Here is a 17,786-nt window from a genome sequence, read left to right as displayed (position 1 = left end):
TTTTAGGGTTCAATAATCCCATTTTGGGTTTTAAAAATATTTAAAAATAAATTAATGAAAGGTACAACGATTTAGGGTTTAGGATTTAAAGGCCCTAAATCCTAAACCCTAGACCCTAAACCCTAGGAACTAAACTTTAAATTTAATATTTTGAACCCTAACTTAATTAGATTTTAATTTTTAAGGGTTCAATAATCCCTTTTGGGTTTTAAAAATATTTAAAAATTAAATAAAACACTCTGCGATTTAGGATTTAAGATATACGGTTCCTATTTTTTTATATATCGTAGGCAACCAGCAGCCGCTACCCTTCGGTTGCGCACTGAGTAAACCCACGGACTCACGCAATAGCCTGTAAATCACGTGAACCAAGGTAAACCGCATTTAAGCAATAGACTCTAACTCAAGAGGCATAATGATAAATTTTCCTCCCGTTCCTATTTCCGAATTTCAAATTATATTTTTTTAAAACAAAAAATTAAACAAAAGGTACAATAATTTTTAAAAATTGATTTTTTTTAGAAATTTATAAAAAAATAAATTACACTCATCAAAAATGCGTATTGTAACTTACATGCTTAACAAATACCCCATTTGAATATGCGTAATTCATTTCTTAAAATATTACACAACTAAGGAATGCATGTTATAGTTTACTACACCGTAATATGCGTAACTACCTCCCTCATAAACACTTCCACTTCCTTTTTTTTTTGTTTTTTTTGCTATTGGATGCCATGTGTTGACAAACACTGAAGTTCCCATTGTGATATTACGCATTCATTGAATGCATATCATGGGTTACTCAAGTAGTTTATGCGTATTTAATACAAAATATTATAATAAGTTACTATGAGATGCGTATTTGTCATTACCTCAATGTCTGATGCGTATTTAACCGGCCATTATTAGCCATGTTTTCAAAACAGGTTATTTTTGTCAATTTAGTTTAAAAATCGGTTATAATTGACTCTCACCCTTACGATACAATCGTCAAATTTAGTTCTAGTCTAAGAAAAAAAAATATACGAGTAAACCTCCGTCAACATTTGAGTAAAATATTTGAACCTTAAATTTTTTTGAATAAGCAATTTAAGTAAACTGTGTTGAACCTGTTGGTTTATATATTTGTGCACCTTTAAAAATTTCGCTAAGATCATTGCAACTAGATTACAGTGTAGTCAAGTATAATGCAAATCCTTGAATAAACAAATTTATTAAACCGAGTCAATAAAACTGATACTAATTTACGAAACAAAGTATCTATATATGATCAGCTATAACACCACTTGACCGATTTTTAGAAGACTGATATACGGATTTTTAGAACACTGATATACTGATATACGTAATTGTCATCTGCACTGATGCACGATTTGCTCCAGTTAGATCCATTCTGTTCCCGGGCCGGGCTGCTCTTAATGTCCCGCAAACCTCAAGAATCTTTGCTTGAAATACAGAATTAAAGCAAAACAAAATTCAGATTTATATTCATAAAATCAAGAATCTTTGCTTGAAAAACAAGAATCTTTAAAAAGAAAAAACATGACTTGCATGATTAAAATCCTCACAAGTTCATTTCAAGCAGCATATATGATCAAATTACACTTTACTAGAATTAAAATATTTAATTAAACATTTACAATTAATACATAAAATAAATTTATACTATACTATTATAAGCGAAACATGCTTTCGTTTGGTCGATTAGTTACCACCTTCCTAAAAAAGTATGTTAACACCTTCCAAAATAAAGTTTAAACAAATATAATTCTATTAAAAAAATAAATCAAGTATCTAATATAACTACAAACTGTATGAATTCTTATCCAATTTAATACATAATTGCACTCAACTTCTTTCCTAGCTCTTTTGTAGAAACCAAACACTTTCAAAATTATTTTTAGTAATTCAAATTATAATTTAATAATATAATTAATAGGATTGCTTACGTTGAAATAGAATTCTTTATGTTTAAGGAACGCCAATAACTAAAAAAATGGATGTTTTCAAAGTAAAAAAAATAAATTGAATTTAGGGTTTGTACTCTAAAAGTTTAGTTATAAAATAACGAATTAATGATGTAAGTATTACAATATGAGCAGCCGTATCACATTTTTAATATCTTTCAATTTTAATAATTTAGTATTGATATGTGATGGTATTATTAAATTCTAAAATAAATATATGGGAATCGATATATTAATGTGAACAATATTCTAAATCTTAATATTTTAAATTATCCAAATTTGAATCCGTCAAAAGTATAATATAAAAGATATATGTATTATTAATTTCAATAATACGTAGTTATTTTATTTTATTTAATTATCTTTAAGATTTTTTATCTTTAAAATAATTATTATATAAATAATAATATTATATTATAATCACCCGTGCATCACAGAGGTTAAAGGCTGGTAATTATTAAATTAATTATGTTGTTGAAGATTGATGACGTACCATCTTGGAGCACAATCAGCAAATGAGATTGTAGTAGTTATTGGGAAAGTGGGTTGAATTGGCCCATCTATGGATTAAATGTGAACCCGAAGATTAATTTAATCAAACTTGTACTTTAATTGATTGGTAACAAATAATATAAATTTGTTTTTCTAGTTCGATTAAAAAGTGTTCGATGAACGAAATCGGAATCGGATACATGCAAAATATGTTAATTCAGAAATTTAGATTATAATCATTACCCGGGATTAAGGAAGGAATAAAGGAACAATTTTTGAAACAACATAGAGTACAAAAGAGAAGACAATATATATAAAATGTAAGCCCACAAAATAAATATTAAAGCTTAATGAAGTAAATAACCTCGAGTTAGGGTTTCAGAAGTATCGCGGCTGAAATAGAGAGAAGTTGACGGCTGAGACGAAAACAACATCGTCTAACTCGCAAGGAGCAGAGAGTGTGTAATTTGGAGAGAGAGAGAGGCCGAGAATGGGGGCTGAGAGTGATGGTTTGTCGAAGTCTGTGTTTTCATTTGGGGGCAAAAATATCGCCCAAATATTTCACTGAGTAAAGTTGTGCATTTTTTTATTTTATTTTTTAATTTCAGATTTTTTAATTATTTAATTATTATTAATTAAATAGGAAAAAAAAGTCTTTGAATTTATATATAAGAAATTTTAATTTTAAATTATATTATATGTTACATTTATCATTCACTAATAAATCAGAATATAATTTAATACTAATTTATAATTATATTTCTATTTTAATATTTTTAAAAATGAAAAAAGTATCTAATGTAACACTAGTTGTTGGTGTTACATGCTGTGCAACACCAGAAATTCTCCGCAACACTAGCTTTATAGCTATTGTAACACTGCGAGAGATGTTACAATAGGCCAAAAATCTCTGACCTAATGTAACGTTCCTTGTAATACATGCATTACAGTAACCCACTTATGGCGTAGTGAAACATCAATTTAACGCATGAAATATAACGTTAACGTAATGTAGGTGAAATTGTAACCACCGCAGAAAATGTTGAAATATCATCAAAGAACGTAACGTTCGTGAAATTATAACTATCAAAAAAGTTTTAGAGGGGTGTATTCAATTTAGATTTTAAAAAAATTATTTAAAATCTATTGATTTTAAATGATTGTTGCTGGTTTTGAGTAGTTTTATTTATATGTGAATTTTAGCGGAGTTTTTAAATAAATCTCGCAGAGTCTTGCTGATTTGAGTAGCAAATCCATCAAAATCTCTTGAATTTTGCTAAGATTTCTGTAAATATAAAATACACTAGCAAATCCATCAAAATCTACAATTTTATTAAAAAAATCCATGTGCTTTTGAATACCACCAAATTTTAATAGAATTTTTAAAATTCAAATTGAATACCGCCAGATTTCAATGGATTTTTTAAAATCTAAATTGAATACCCTCAGATTTTAAAAAATATTTTTTAATCCCTATTGAATGCCATCAGATTTTAAATGATTTTTTAGAATCCAAATTGAATACCCTGATATTTTCAAAATAAAAAAAAATTTATAATCCCAATTAAATACACTCCTCTTAATAATGAATTAGTGTTACAAAATAAGTAAATATATTAGATGTATATGTATGCATTATATAGAGAATTTATCTCAACCCTATTTTGTATATTATGATTGCAAGTTATTCTAACTTCAGTTGTGCATTTTTTATCTTTTTAAATTGAGTAAGTTTATTGTAAATTAGTAGTGAACTCAATAGTAATATAGGTCAGTACATATAATAATTTATTTAAATAAAATTCAAATTTTCTGGTCAACTCTGTATTCAACATATATGTTAATTTTTAGCTTTTTATTTGTAAATATACTAATGTCATTCTACATATTAAGTTTAATCGTTTCGTTTTAAACGTACACTTACTACCTGTTTATATTCATTAATTAAATATAAATATATATATATATATATATATATATATATATATATATAAATGAGCTATATTAGAAATATTGTATAATTTGGTAATGTCTTGTATGAAAATAATACACATTGATAAGCAATCAATTTATATTTAATATACGTCAGAAACTGTACAACATTTACAAATAAGAAAATAATTGAGAGCAACTCCAACAACCTTCTTGCATTTTCACTACAAATAATTTAAATAAATGAACTCCTAATTATTTGGAAGTCAAAATCAAACAATTTCTCGAAGAATTCTCCTTAAACTCACACTCTGTCTATCTTTTTACTCGTTAAAGTCATTTATGTTAAATAAACGGGTAAAAAAATATAATATAATATTAGTTGAGGAGGGGTATTCACTACTAAAAATGAGGAAAGATTCAAAGTTCATAAAGTTATAGAGAGGGACAGAGAGTTTGTTGGAGAGAAAATTTATCTCCATTTTTTCAAAATTTGATTTAAGAGACTATATAAGGATAGAGTTGTAGTTGCTCTAAGAACATTATAAAATTATAGAAAATGACTTGTGTCTCACACGAGTTATTATGCTAGTATTTTATTTAAAAAACAAAGTAAAAAACAGTAAAAAGTAGGGTATATAATGTTTTTATATTGACAAAACAAACAAAAATAATACGTGTATTTTATTTAAAAAACAAAATAAAAAACAGTAAAAAGTAGGGTATATAATGTTTTTATATTGACAAAACAAACAAAAATAATAAGATGCCTTCACGCAGGATCGAACTGCGGACCTTCAGTTTACAAGACTGACGCTCTACCACTGAGCTATAAAGGCAATGTTTTATATATTAAAATTAAATGGATAATTCTAAAAATATCAGGCAGTTACAATTCTCAGTACAAATACAGTTGTTTCGCTCATTTCTCAAAGACACAAATTCAAATTCAATTCGCCAATCTTCTCAAATGTCACACTCTTTCGATCCTGTAAGTAATAATCACTCCTCAAAACTCATTTAATTTTACCTTTTTTTGCTAATCGATAACACACGCACGCTCGGGCTTGAACTCCTGACCTCCCGCAATCTGTTTATATCATAATTGACTTATTGTAATTTGCGTAACAGGACCTAATTCATGCTATTTTCAAACTCAATTGGAGCAAAAAAGCCCTAGGTTTGAAATTCACCGTTATTTTTCATTCTGTTCGTTATCGTATCGTGTTATATCGTAATTATAATAATGTGTAGTTGTTTGATCTTCGTTTCAGAGCGCGAACGAAACGAAGGTGTTGATCCGGTGACTGATGAGGTATATGTACATTAATTCATTGAATAATAAGTAGTTAGTCTAATTTTAAAATGATAAATGTTAATTAGTAATTTGATTTAAATGAAATGTTGATTAAGGTTCGGAATGTGCCTATTTATGTATTTCCATATGTGTGCTTGTCTACTTGTAATTATATAGATGCTATTGATGATAATGACGTTGTTGAACGGTTTATTAGGACAAAAGTAATTTGATTTTAGAAATGAAAGTAGCGACGTTACTTATTGTATAAGTAATTTTAATTTACCATCCAAATTGCCTAGATGTTCCTCTTGTTTTTATAACGTTATTTTGATTACTGTTGCGGCATCAGTCTTCGGTTCATATTTCTCTTCTAGGCTTCTCGTCCTATTTGTGGTGTATGTTGCAGTTAGAACTTAGAAGTTAGAACATGTATCTTAAATCATTTTAGCCGGTACCTTGATGACAAGGTTTGTAGTCTTAGTTATCCACCAGTTTGTGATCAAATATGTTAACAGGCTATGAATATTATTGCTATGTTACCGGACCATGTACTTTATCTCAATGTGTTGCAACGAGACTGCAGTCACGCATCCCAATACAATGTATATGCACCACGATTGTCGTAATTATTTTCTGTTTTGTGTATAGTTGGTGAAGACGGTGTAGAATACTACAGTTATGAATTAGAGCTTCACAATGTCACACTCACGTGATATCTTAATGGTTAGTTAATGCATTTGTAATTAAATATTTTTTGCTTATTAAACTAGATGTGAATCAAGAGTTTAGTCTCGTTATCAACCCATGGTTCTGATCTAGACTTTGCTTATTCTTAATCTGTGGCCTGTGGACTGGTATCACTCGTCAAATTTATGCACTGCCAATGTCAAATATTCCGATTTTAGTAATATTAATTTACACTTTAGCATTTATTGTTACTATCTTTCGTATGTTTAGAAGACGATGTACATGTAGTGCAGATTATTTAACTCTTAAACTTGTTATGTTTGCATACAGGATTAACCATGCTTATTACACTTTTAATTTTCTGCCACAGGCTGTAGCCGGAACATCCAAGAAAAACAGGGCTACTTCTGGTATTTAATTTGTTGAATTCAGATATATTAAATTTGTCTGCAATAGATATCTGATTTATGTTAATAGTTCCAGTTGTTAAATCTTAATTATGTAAAACATGTTTTAATCATATACTTTGCATATTCTGTTCATTTAAGTTATATTAATAGACAAAGGGCTGTTGTAGTATGAGGTTGTTGGGTACAATTGCATAAAAAGTACCTCGCTGCTATTAAATTGCGGGATTGACACCTTTAAGCAGTAAAACTGGATCTTTCCTTGCAATACTGAATAAGCTATAGATATATTCTCCAAGGGACTCTAGTCACTCTACCAACGTTTTCATTAAGATGTAAAACTAAAGCAGAAATAGAGAAAAATGTAGATTAAAAAAGATTAGGTAAAATAACCTTAGAATGCCTTTTGGTTCAAACAAGTTAAATTGCTGATAATCAATTCAACTGGATGTAAAATGGAAAAAAAGAAGCAGGGAAATGATGAAATAAAGTTGTAGATATACATGGAGAAGATTAAAATGAAAATATCCCTACTTATCCAAGTTAAAACTAAGATTACAGAAAAAAGAAAAGGAAAGAGAAAGACAAAAATAGTCAGCAAAATTATAAATGTGTATTGCTGGCAATGCTTGCATAACCTTTGTCTGAACTAAGTGTCTCAACAATGCAGTCACTTATTCCATCAGTGAATACCAAACATTTAGTTGCTATGTTTTGTGTGACAGAAGGTCTCATATCTTATTTTAGCAAGTATCATATGAACCAGAAGGGAATTGTGTCACTGTTGTAAGGCTCCATTGAATTCCTGCTGGGGGATGATCCATAGTGGGGGATCTCGTGTTCAGATCAACCAGCAGGGTTTATTTCCTCATATGAGAACCAATCATGAATCTTGATCAGGATTTGTCTACCTACTAGGGTCTACTAAAGCAAGTTAGGTGTTCTGATGTTCTCTCATCCATATTTGTTCATGCAGCTAATTCAAATGCTCTGAAACTGAGTTGTGAGCTTCTTCGGCTCTTTGTCACAGGTTCAATTATCTTTTCCCTGGAGAAATAGATCTTATTGAGTTCTTTGTTTTAGCATTCTCTTTGGTTACTCACAAAGACGCTTGTACTGATGCAGAAGCTGTTCAACGTGCTGCTGCTATTGCTGAAGCCGAGGGCGCCAGTAAAATACAAGCAACTCATCTTGAAAGGATTCTTCCACAGCTACTACTAGATTTTTAAGGTACCTCGGAAGATGCAAAGTATAAACTATGATCTTATGCAAAACCACCATGACTATCTGCTGCAACTTGCTGGATTATTTTGTCTTTGTAGCACCTCCATATATTATATTTGCAGTAAATTTAGCAGTTGATGTAACTGATAGATGTAAAGGTGAAAAACGTATTTGATCAATATTCTAGTTTAAGATGGAGGTTTATATATAGAAGCTTATCTCTTCTTTTTTAATCTTATGTCAACTCTCCGCCATGTATCGACAGGTTCAATTTAGCTACTTTTTATAATATGTCTGATCATGTCTCCGTGCTTGCATTAGTGCTAGGCAAAAATTTATGAATATGAAATTTGATGGTATTTGTAATTTTAGTTGTTGTTTTCTAATTTCGTGATACACCGTTACGGACTATATTTGTGTGGAATTGGTAGGAACTGTACATGTCATGTAATCTATCTATAAGTCGTGGTCAATTTAGGAATGTGCTCTTTGTAATAAATAATAATTATCATTATTTTATAATCTACTGCTCTCTTCAACTATGGTCTATGTTACTGAGAAAGCAGGAGTAATTAACTTAAATTATGCACTTAATTAGTGTTGGAAATCAAATAATATATATACCTTGTCATGATTTTCGCTTAACATTTGTAGGTGTCATAATTAGGTTTATTCAGTTAGTATGATTTAGAAAATTTAGGACGTCTTTAAGCTACAAAAAAATTTCCTATAGACTCCCTCATTTACCTGATTTCTCTACTTCTATACTATCTGTATTATACTATCTTATTAAAACCGAAACATTAATAGTTTTGGTTGGTTGGTTGGTCGGTAGTAAATATATAGATTAGTTAACAGTTTCTTTTTACTAATATGGCTTATAGTCTTACAATTGGGTATTTGTTTTAGGAAATTCTCGGGGTGAGCACGTCCTTTGCACGCGCTTTGCACGCGCATATAGAATTGATTATTGTCTTGTTAAATTTTCTATAAGATATATTTTCACTCTTTTGCAGTTGGAAAATTGTAGGAATAACAATTTGTGTGGTTGAATTTCCCGGCTCTATCTTTTATTCTTAATAATGGGCCAAAATTGTTATTTGTCATTAGGCAATCTTTCTTGGATAAAATATTTATATTTAATTATTAATAAGGACCAACAAATTAAATGAAAACTTTGATAAACAAATTCCATCTTACAACTTGCGGGATAGAACTTATATACCTATAATTGGTAAACAAACTGCATTCATAATGTGCTTAAGGTTACACGTCTTTATTGTAAATCCAACAGCTTGCTTAGTGTTTGATCTGTGCCAACATGACCCTAGCATCCCTACCGGAGGGCCTTTCTTTTGGATTATCAAGAGTGCAAAAGCACGCAATCTTAAGAACTAGAAGCATTTCCTCCTCAAATCCATTTCCCTTTAATTTTGGATCAATTGCTCTTTTTGGATCGTCTGAGGTCATGACATTTCTCATCCATTTCACCAAGCTCATCTCAGAGGTATGCTGGAAGAATTCATCTGATGGAAGTTTTCCCATTACCAAGACCCCTAGTATTACACCAAAACTAAATATATCACATCTGTCAGTGAATTTCAGTGTTTGGTGATATTCTGGTGCTATGTATCCTACAGTTCCCGCTAAATTAGTTGTTGAAGCATGTGTATCGGCACTTGGTAATTCTTTTGCAAGCCCAAAGTCTGCAATTCGAGCTTCCATGTCATCATCAAGGAGAATGTTACCCGGCTTGAGATCCCTGTGAATTATGCGATGAGAATGGTTGTGGAGATACTCAAGCCCATCTGCCACGCCAATGGCAATTCGGTGCCTTGCAGGCCATTCCAGTTCTCTATTTCCTTGAGACACCTGATTCAACATATCCTGTAAACTTCCATTTTTCATGAACTCATATACCAAGTAATGACAATCTGGTCGAGTGACGTGGCCTAGCAAGGGAAGAATGTTACGGTGCCTGATTGTGCCCACAGTTTGAATTTCTGACTTGATTTGTCGCATCTTCTTGTTCAAAAGTTTCGTATCTTCGTCAGTAAGATCCGATGCATTCTTTGAGGGCTGAATAATTTTCTTTATAGCGAGTGTTTTATTGTAAGCTTCTGGCAAGTCAGCCTTGTAAACTACTCCACAACCACCTTGTCCAATGACTTCAAATGAGGCCAATCCATCTTCTTTATCTAGAAAATCCAAGTTTTTAATTGTCGGACTAAAGATTGATATACCTGTATCCTTCCTTCTACCCTTGATCATGCCCATAATCAATTTAAAAAGCACGGAAAACACGAATCCAGACAAGGCCCCTGCTACTACTCCAGCAAAGAAGCCGATAAGCCATCCTTTAAGCTTCTTGCTCTTACTTTTCTTATGCTTCTGGTTTCCCACATGTGAAGGAGCAGGTGCAGGTGCAGGTGCTTCCAAGGACGCACGCGGAGCCCCTGCAAAATTCCCGCCTCTCCTCGGTGAATTCTCTGCCAATCTATAACGTCTCGGAGCTGATGAAAGCTCCATTCCTTTCATCACTGGCATCTGCCCCTGAAGTAATTTATTCCCAGATATGTTGAAGGACCGCAGATTTGTAAAAGAACGCAGAGATATTGGCACTTCTCCGCTAAACATGTTATTGCAAAGGTCAAGCTTTTCCATGTCAGGAAAATACTTCAAGAAATCCAACTCCCCAGAAAACTCATTAAAACATAAGTCAAGAATTCGAAGCCGGCTTAAAGAAGAAATCCCAGAAGGAACCTCCCCCGAAAACTGATTGTTATGGAGATTCAAAATTTCTAAATTCTTACACTCCACTATTTGAGCTGGGACTTGGTCAATGAGCTGGTTGTTTGGAAGAGAAAGCTCTTTCAGCTCCGAAAGTTTTCCAATGGCAGGAGAAAGAATTCCAGCAAGTTTCTTTGAATCAAAGATTATTCGCGTAACACGAAACACATAAGATTCATTAGAAATCCTCCTTTCGCAGAAAACTCCAGGAGAATTGCAAGGATTGCTCTCCAAACCTTGACGTTGACCTGTGATTCCCAAGCTTTTGTGGATAGTCAACAGAGCAATGTGATCTGTAGGATCCAGATATATTGTGGCATGAGTACTGAATAGTAGTGAACTGAAGAAGAAGAACAGAAAAGAGAGATGAAGAGAAGAAGAGGCCATTGGCTCTTGAACAATGGCCGGCTGGAAGCTGTGTTTATATAATATATGATTTAGGGGGTCTGAACTGGTTGTTATTATATAAATGTATCAGACAACATTGCAGGCTGTTTCAAATGGAGAAATAGGAAGAGCAAATATAATAGTTTATTGATTGTGCCGTGTGGAATAGTTTGGCAGTGGGCCTCCCACTCACCATGACTTTGCAAATTCTTTGATTTTTTTGAAGTATTATCTGCTCGGAAAATGTTAAATCCATAGCGGGATTTTAGTTTCACAGTAAAAGAGTTCTGAAAAAACTGAATTACCGTCACATTAATTTTAACTAGGATTATTGATGTACATTTCGGGAGGACATTTTAGTCTTTACACAGGTCTTTTGGTCTGGATTTGGCATTTTCCTAAAAATGTATTCTGCAACATGATATAACACCATGCTCATTAACTGCAAAAACACCACAAGGTGTACCATTGAGCACGATATGAGTTAATAGTTATATATTTAGGTGTATAGAGGAGATCTAATATATTATTATTCCGAAGAACGTTTATTACAATCTATAATATAATGTTTATTAAGTGCGTTATGATTTGTTTCAAAAAAAAAAAAGTGCGTTATGATATAACAGTCAATACGGTCTGATATAAGAACGAAGCTTATACAAGTAATTCTAGTATCCAAAAATATGTCTAAAATTTATATCAAATAACGTGGCAAGTAAATGATAGATTTTAATTTGTGAACGTTTATGTATATAAGTGGAGTCTAATATTGATATGATATTGCATTAACCATGTCGCTTAAGTGCGGTTTATTTTAGTTTACGTGATTTATAAACTATTACGTGAGCCCGTGAGATTTACCTAGTGCGTACCGGAGAGTAGCGGCTGCGGGTTCTCTATGATAAAAAAAAATGGTTGCGGCGGTATCTTGTAAATGATGTCAGATGTTAAGATACAATTAATGCACAGAGGCTTGTAAATTTGTCAGGTGGTGAACTAGTGATAACAGAATAAAGATGAGAATACTCATGTTTGATGATCCCTGTGTTTTTGTTTTTCATTTGTTAAGCTTTGAGATTAAAGAACATAAGGTGTAGTGAAATGAGCATGATAAATACAGTCACTTTTCATAGATTAAAATTTAGGTTATTTATTTACAAGAGAGAATTAAATTAGTCGAGTCTATTGATGTGATGAAAATAAAGACTCACTAATATTTTACAGCTAACTTATGGGTTGACTTGACTTGAGTAGGGTTACAACTTAAAGAAGACGACGACGACGACTTGCTTGATTTCTAATTGGTCCACGTTTTCAATTTATGGGCTAAATTATAATTCGAGTTTGAAATATTCAATATTTGGAAATACCAACGCGTTTGCTTCACATGTTCTACGAAATTGTTTGGTCTATGCAATCACTGTTACAAAATTTAAAATATCATATGGTTGGACTTATGTAATTATGAGTGTTTAAATATTTTAAGTCTCTGCAATTTTATATTTTAACTTACAAGTTAATTAAAAATTTAAAATAAAAATTTTAGATTTGAAAAAATAAAACTTAAAAGGAGATAATCATTTCACTCTCGAGAATCCAATATATTCTGCTTGAATTCAAGATGGAAGAAAATTCAAATTCTGACAAAGAAATAAACTAAATAGTTCTATAACGTTTTTTTAAATTTTTTTCTGAATAAAAATTTAAATATTCTTTTTTTATTTAATAAAAGAAAATTTCGGGAAAAAATTACAGAAATAATTTATATTAATCCTGAAATGCATGTCAGACACTTTGTCAGAAACGATAATAATTAAGTGGGACTGAAGAAATAAAATACATGTACACGATAATGGCTTTAAAATCCAATATGAGTGAAAGCCCATCTAGTTTGTCTCTTTTTTAATTTTAAACACCAAATTACATATTAGGTTCGATTTAGTTTTTGTCAATAATCATAACCAAATTTTGGATTCGGTTAACGATTTTTCTTTCTGGTTAAGTAGTTCAATCATCTTGAGCATCTCTAAATGCAACTACTTTCATGTTCTTGTTGAATATTCTTTGTTTGAAACATGATGGGCCTGTTTGTCAGCCCACTTGTAAGTTACTTATAATTTATAAGCCCTTAAGCCCGTAATATCTTATTAAGCCCGTAATATCTTATCGACGAGTGTTTGTCGACCAAACTTATAAGCTGAATTTATAACTTATAAGTTTATAAGTTGAATGTTAATACGGACTTATTTTTTCTCTAACTTATTTTAATTTTTTGCTGATTTATTAACCTCAATTTTAAAATTTATATTTTTAAATATTAATCTAACTTAAAATTCAAGAATTTAGATAATTATATTTAATAATTATGTATTTTAATTCATTTAAGAGAAAAAAATTTCTAACTTATAAGTAAAATTATACAAACACTTATTTAACTTATAAGTATTCTTTTACTTATCACTTATAATTCACTTATTCATTTTAAGTCGTAAGTTACTTATTTTCAGATTTCCCAATCGCGTACAATATTTATATATCCAACAACCGACGGGTCTATTGAAAATTGAGTCACTCCACTTGCAGAGTTTCTTTTACTCTTGCTATTTGTCTCAAATTTGGCAGATATTGGAAAGCCATGTTCTGCATGTTATTAAACGGAAACAAAGACATAACCTGTAATTGATATCTTGCTAGCCGAAAACACTTGATTGATATTTTGCTATCGAAAACACAAACTATATTGGAATTTAGACATGAGGTGCTCACTACGGTCACTTTGATAAAATGAACTACTACTGGCTCAAATCCGATTCATTCAAGTTCATATCTTGGTTTTCTTTCCTCGGCCACGCTAACTACAATAGGCCTCCCATTCAAATTCTGCATCAACAGAGAGACACGAGCATTTCGTCAGATCAAGAACATATATTTCTTGGTGCACAAATTACATGTACATACTTCTGTGATAATGATTCTTTTTATCAACATGTTTACTGATAAACTGTGATTATTTTTTTACCTGATTATCAAGGTTACTAATTGCATCGTTCAGTTCAGATTTTGATGACATTGTAACGAAGCCAAATCCTTTTGATCTGTTGGACTCCCTGTCACGAACTACACGTGCATTCAGCACTTTACCATGCTTACTGAAAATTTCCTTAAGAGCTGCATCATCTACTTCCCATGGCAGGTTACCCACATATATCCTATTAGGAGGACTAAACACCCTTTCAGGACGTGTTCCTCTTGGAGAAGCCTTGTTCACTGTTAGTAGCCTATCATTTAACTCCTGATTAAGACAAATAGAATGAACTCGTAAACAATAAAGAACTTGCTTCGTTACCTTCATGTCATAAAACTGCAATTAGTGTGCTTTCCAGAGTCGACTAAAGCATGCCAAATTCTTTTTCCCCGCTTATTAAAAAATTTAGATTATAGAGACAGAAAAAAAAATGAGAGCAAAATGTTCCATTTCACCCTCATTGTGTTATAGCTGTGACAGACTGACACTACATATAGACACGGTAGCACGATTTAAACGTGAAAACAAAACTTTGTTATCAGCTGAGGTTCAATTTTTACGGGGTTCAATTTTTACGGGGTTAAAAAGAAATATGTATAATATTGTTGTAGTGTTGTAGGTTAAAAAACCCCGCTTTTCTCACCATTTATTTGTATGTAAAAATAAGAACAGAAAAGACAATCCAAAAAAAATCTGTCCAGATTTAAAGTTTGTGCCTCATATAACATTATGCATAGGAGAGAACTGAACATTTAGGTCAAAACTTCTAACATATCAAAAAATTAAAAAAACCTTGTGGGGTCCTATGACCTCACATGTGTATGCTCCACCAGTGTATTAGACACCCTACTAATATGTTCTCACCGCTACCAGAAGTAACTGAGATTGTATATATGATCTGATCCTCTACTATAGGCCATGGTGCATATATAAATGCACATAATACTTAGGCATCATTCGCTGTTTATAGGGAAGTGACAAGTGAAGAGGGCAGATAACAATGCTCTGTTTTACGATGAATATTACACACACAAGTGATGCTAAAAAAGAGTTTATCATTACTCTATCCATTTTTCAGTATAAGCGTAGATGAAGGGTTGGACTGTTTCAACAAACTTATGAATCATGCGAAAGATAATATATTCATAATTATTCAAATATGGAAAATGAAGACAGCAATTACAGTTACACAAAAGCACGCATCTCTACTTGCAACTCGATGGCAACACAAAAGTTTTAAATGACATTTGTCTACATTGTGAGATTTATCACTATTGGAAGCCTCAATTTCATCTTTTCAATGCGTCTATATTAACATTAGTAGAACTAGTGTGTATAATGCGAGCATATCAAACAAAGACGGCCAAGTAATATGCAAACGAGGAATAAGTTAAATTACATGATGACAACTACAAAATCCATTGACAGGCCACAACTCTGGTATAAACACTTTGCCATGTTAGTTAATCGAACAAGTAGACATCATAAACACTTATGATAAATTAAGCATGATTTAAAACAGCATTACACTCTAAATAATGAAGAACACTTACGTAGCCACCGAACATATGTACAGCTCTTTCAGCTTCTTCAACAGTTTGCATTGTCACAAATCCAAAACCCCTACTCAATCCAGTCTCCCTATTATTAATAACCTACACAAAACAAGAATTCAAAAAAAAAATATTAAGAAAAACACTAAACCAAATCACATAAATTAATTTATACCTAAATAAAAATCAAATCTTTATCAAGAAAAACACTAAAACAAATCACATAAATAAATTTATACCTAGATAAAAATCAAATCTTTATCAAGAAAAAACACTAAAACAAATCACATAAATTAATTTATACCTCAGCTCTCTCAACAACACCAGCATCTTGAAACATCCCAGCCAACTGTTCACCATCAACATCATAAGGCAAATTTCCAACATAAATCTTACAATCCTCTGATGGGACCCACTTTTCCTCTTGTGGGACCCACTCTTCCTCTTCTTGAAAATCAAGACTTTCTTGATCATCAAGATTTTCTTGAACAAGGGCTTTGATCAAAAATAAATTCTGGGTCTTTTTCTCAGTAGCAGAAAGATTAAAAGGGTATAATGAAACAGAAGAGCAAGAAATCAAAATGGGGTTTTTAATGGGCTTGGATTGGATTGAAAAAAAGGGCTTTGATAAAAATGATTTAGTGGGCTGGGAAAAGATTGAACCACCATAGATACTAGTTGATTTCATCACTAAAGAGCTTGTCATACAAGCCATATTGATAGAGAGCGAGAGAGAGAGAGAGAGAGAGAGAGAGAGAGAGAGAGAGACGAGGGTTTTAGGAGTTGTATCGAGAAAAATGACAAGAGGAGTGGAAATAATAAAATGAGTTTTCTATGGATTTTGTGGGGCCGTTGGGCGGATACTACAATTCGATTTTGTTTTGTAATTGGGCTTGTCTCATCAGCTATTGGGCTTGTCTCCCCGGCAATGGTCACTTATTTAATTTAAATTAATTAATTAATTTTAAAATTAAAATTGAATAAAATAATTCTGAAAGATTACGTTATTTATATAACTTATATATGTTATTTTATATATTTTATATTTTATGAGATCATTTTTATAAATGAATCTGGGAAAATTTAAAGTTTACTTTAAATTTGTTTTAAAAATCTACCATAAGTAACACAATTTATTTTTAAAGTTCTATTTCAAAGTTTTTATAATTAAAATGGGTCATAATAAGTACTTGAATCTTTTATAAACCTAACATGGACACCAAACCTAAAAATGGACAGTTCATTTAGTTAAATTAAAGTTAAAAATCATATTTGAACCAAATATAGATACCGAACATTAGAAAAGGGTTATCCAACAATTTATAATATATGAATTTATTTTTTACTTAAATTTCATTTTATATTATTAGTGCTGTTAATTTCGGCTAACGGGTCGTGTTCATATTGAGCCATATTTTTAGGTTGAATTTTAGGTCTGACACTAACCCGACACGAAAAAATTTTGACTCACAAAACTTTGACACTAACCCAGCTCGTTTATTAAACGGATCACCCGACCTGCTAATTCATTTATTCGACAAATTATTTTGTTTACTAATGATATAGTTATTCAAATTATTTAATAAATTTAATTGAATATTATATTTATTAAACTATTACACTTGGTAATTTTTCAAGTCAGTGTAGCATAACGAACAAAATACATTTTTAAGTTTAAAAATATCATTTTTGTGTTAAAAAATTATTCATAACGTATTAATTAATTAAAATCCATAAATACATTTCGTGCATTATATAAAAAGATAATCAAAAAATGATTCAACCTTTATAAGTTTATTTTTAAATGATCAATTATATTAGTAGTATATATTATATATATTAATAAATATTTTTTTTAAATACAGTTTAACGTGTTAATTGGGTCGGATTTGGGTTAACCGGATTGGCCCGTAAGTCGTAACCTGTCATTTTTATTCGGGATAATTTTGGGTTGGACCCAACTCATATAAGAATAACTTTATGATGTCGGGTTCATTTCAGATTGTCGGGTTGTGTCCA

At 31.2% G+C, this 17,786-nt stretch overlaps 3 protein-coding genes and 1 non-coding gene across 4 annotated transcripts; 1 reads left to right on the top strand and 3 right to left on the bottom strand.

Moving 5' to 3' along the window:
• Positions 1 to 5,161: 5,161 nt before the first annotated feature.
• TRNAT-UGU (transfer RNA threonine (anticodon UGU)) lies at positions 5,162 to 5,233 on the bottom strand. Its single transcript has one exon. It is a non-coding gene; the product is annotated as a tRNA-Thr (tRNA).
• Positions 5,234 to 5,349: 116 nt separating this feature from the next.
• Positions 5,350 to 8,303, top strand: LOC141664080 (protein MHF2 homolog). Its single transcript, XM_074469940.1, has 6 exons — positions 5,350 to 5,385; positions 5,526 to 5,574; positions 5,669 to 5,709; positions 6,752 to 6,791; positions 7,765 to 7,818; positions 7,914 to 8,303. The coding sequence occupies exons 1-6, from the start codon at positions 5,365 to 5,367 to the stop codon at positions 8,015 to 8,017; spliced, it is 309 nt and encodes a 102-aa protein (XP_074326041.1). The 5' UTR covers positions 5,350 to 5,364; the 3' UTR covers positions 8,018 to 8,303.
• An 871-nt stretch (positions 8,304 to 9,174) lies between these two features.
• LOC141665196 (leucine-rich repeat receptor-like serine/threonine/tyrosine-protein kinase SOBIR1) lies at positions 9,175 to 11,302 on the bottom strand. Its single transcript, XM_074471178.1, has one exon. It carries the CDS (start codon positions 11,187 to 11,189, stop codon positions 9,312 to 9,314), a length of 1,878 nt encoding a protein of 625 aa, XP_074327279.1. The 5' UTR covers positions 11,190 to 11,302; the 3' UTR covers positions 9,175 to 9,311.
• A 2,510-nt stretch (positions 11,303 to 13,812) lies between these two features.
• On the bottom strand, positions 13,813 to 16,563 carry LOC141663908 (28 kDa ribonucleoprotein, chloroplastic-like). Its single transcript, XM_074469754.1, has 4 exons — positions 16,072 to 16,563; positions 15,768 to 15,869; positions 14,209 to 14,481; positions 13,813 to 14,069 (listed from the first exon to the last, which is right to left on the bottom strand). The coding sequence occupies exons 1-4, from the start codon at positions 16,480 to 16,482 to the stop codon at positions 14,001 to 14,003; spliced, it is 855 nt and encodes a 284-aa protein (XP_074325855.1). The 5' UTR covers positions 16,483 to 16,563; the 3' UTR covers positions 13,813 to 14,000.
• Positions 16,564 to 17,786: the final 1,223 nt, after the last annotated feature.

The sequence above is a fragment of the Apium graveolens genome, chromosome 6 (genome assembly GCF_009905375.1).
Source record: "Apium graveolens cultivar Ventura chromosome 6, ASM990537v1, whole genome shotgun sequence".
In the NCBI taxonomy this organism is placed as follows: domain Eukaryota; kingdom Viridiplantae; phylum Streptophyta; class Magnoliopsida; order Apiales; family Apiaceae; genus Apium; species Apium graveolens.
Note: the sequence above shows the minus strand (reverse complement) of the source record. Positions and strands in the feature narration are given on the sequence as shown.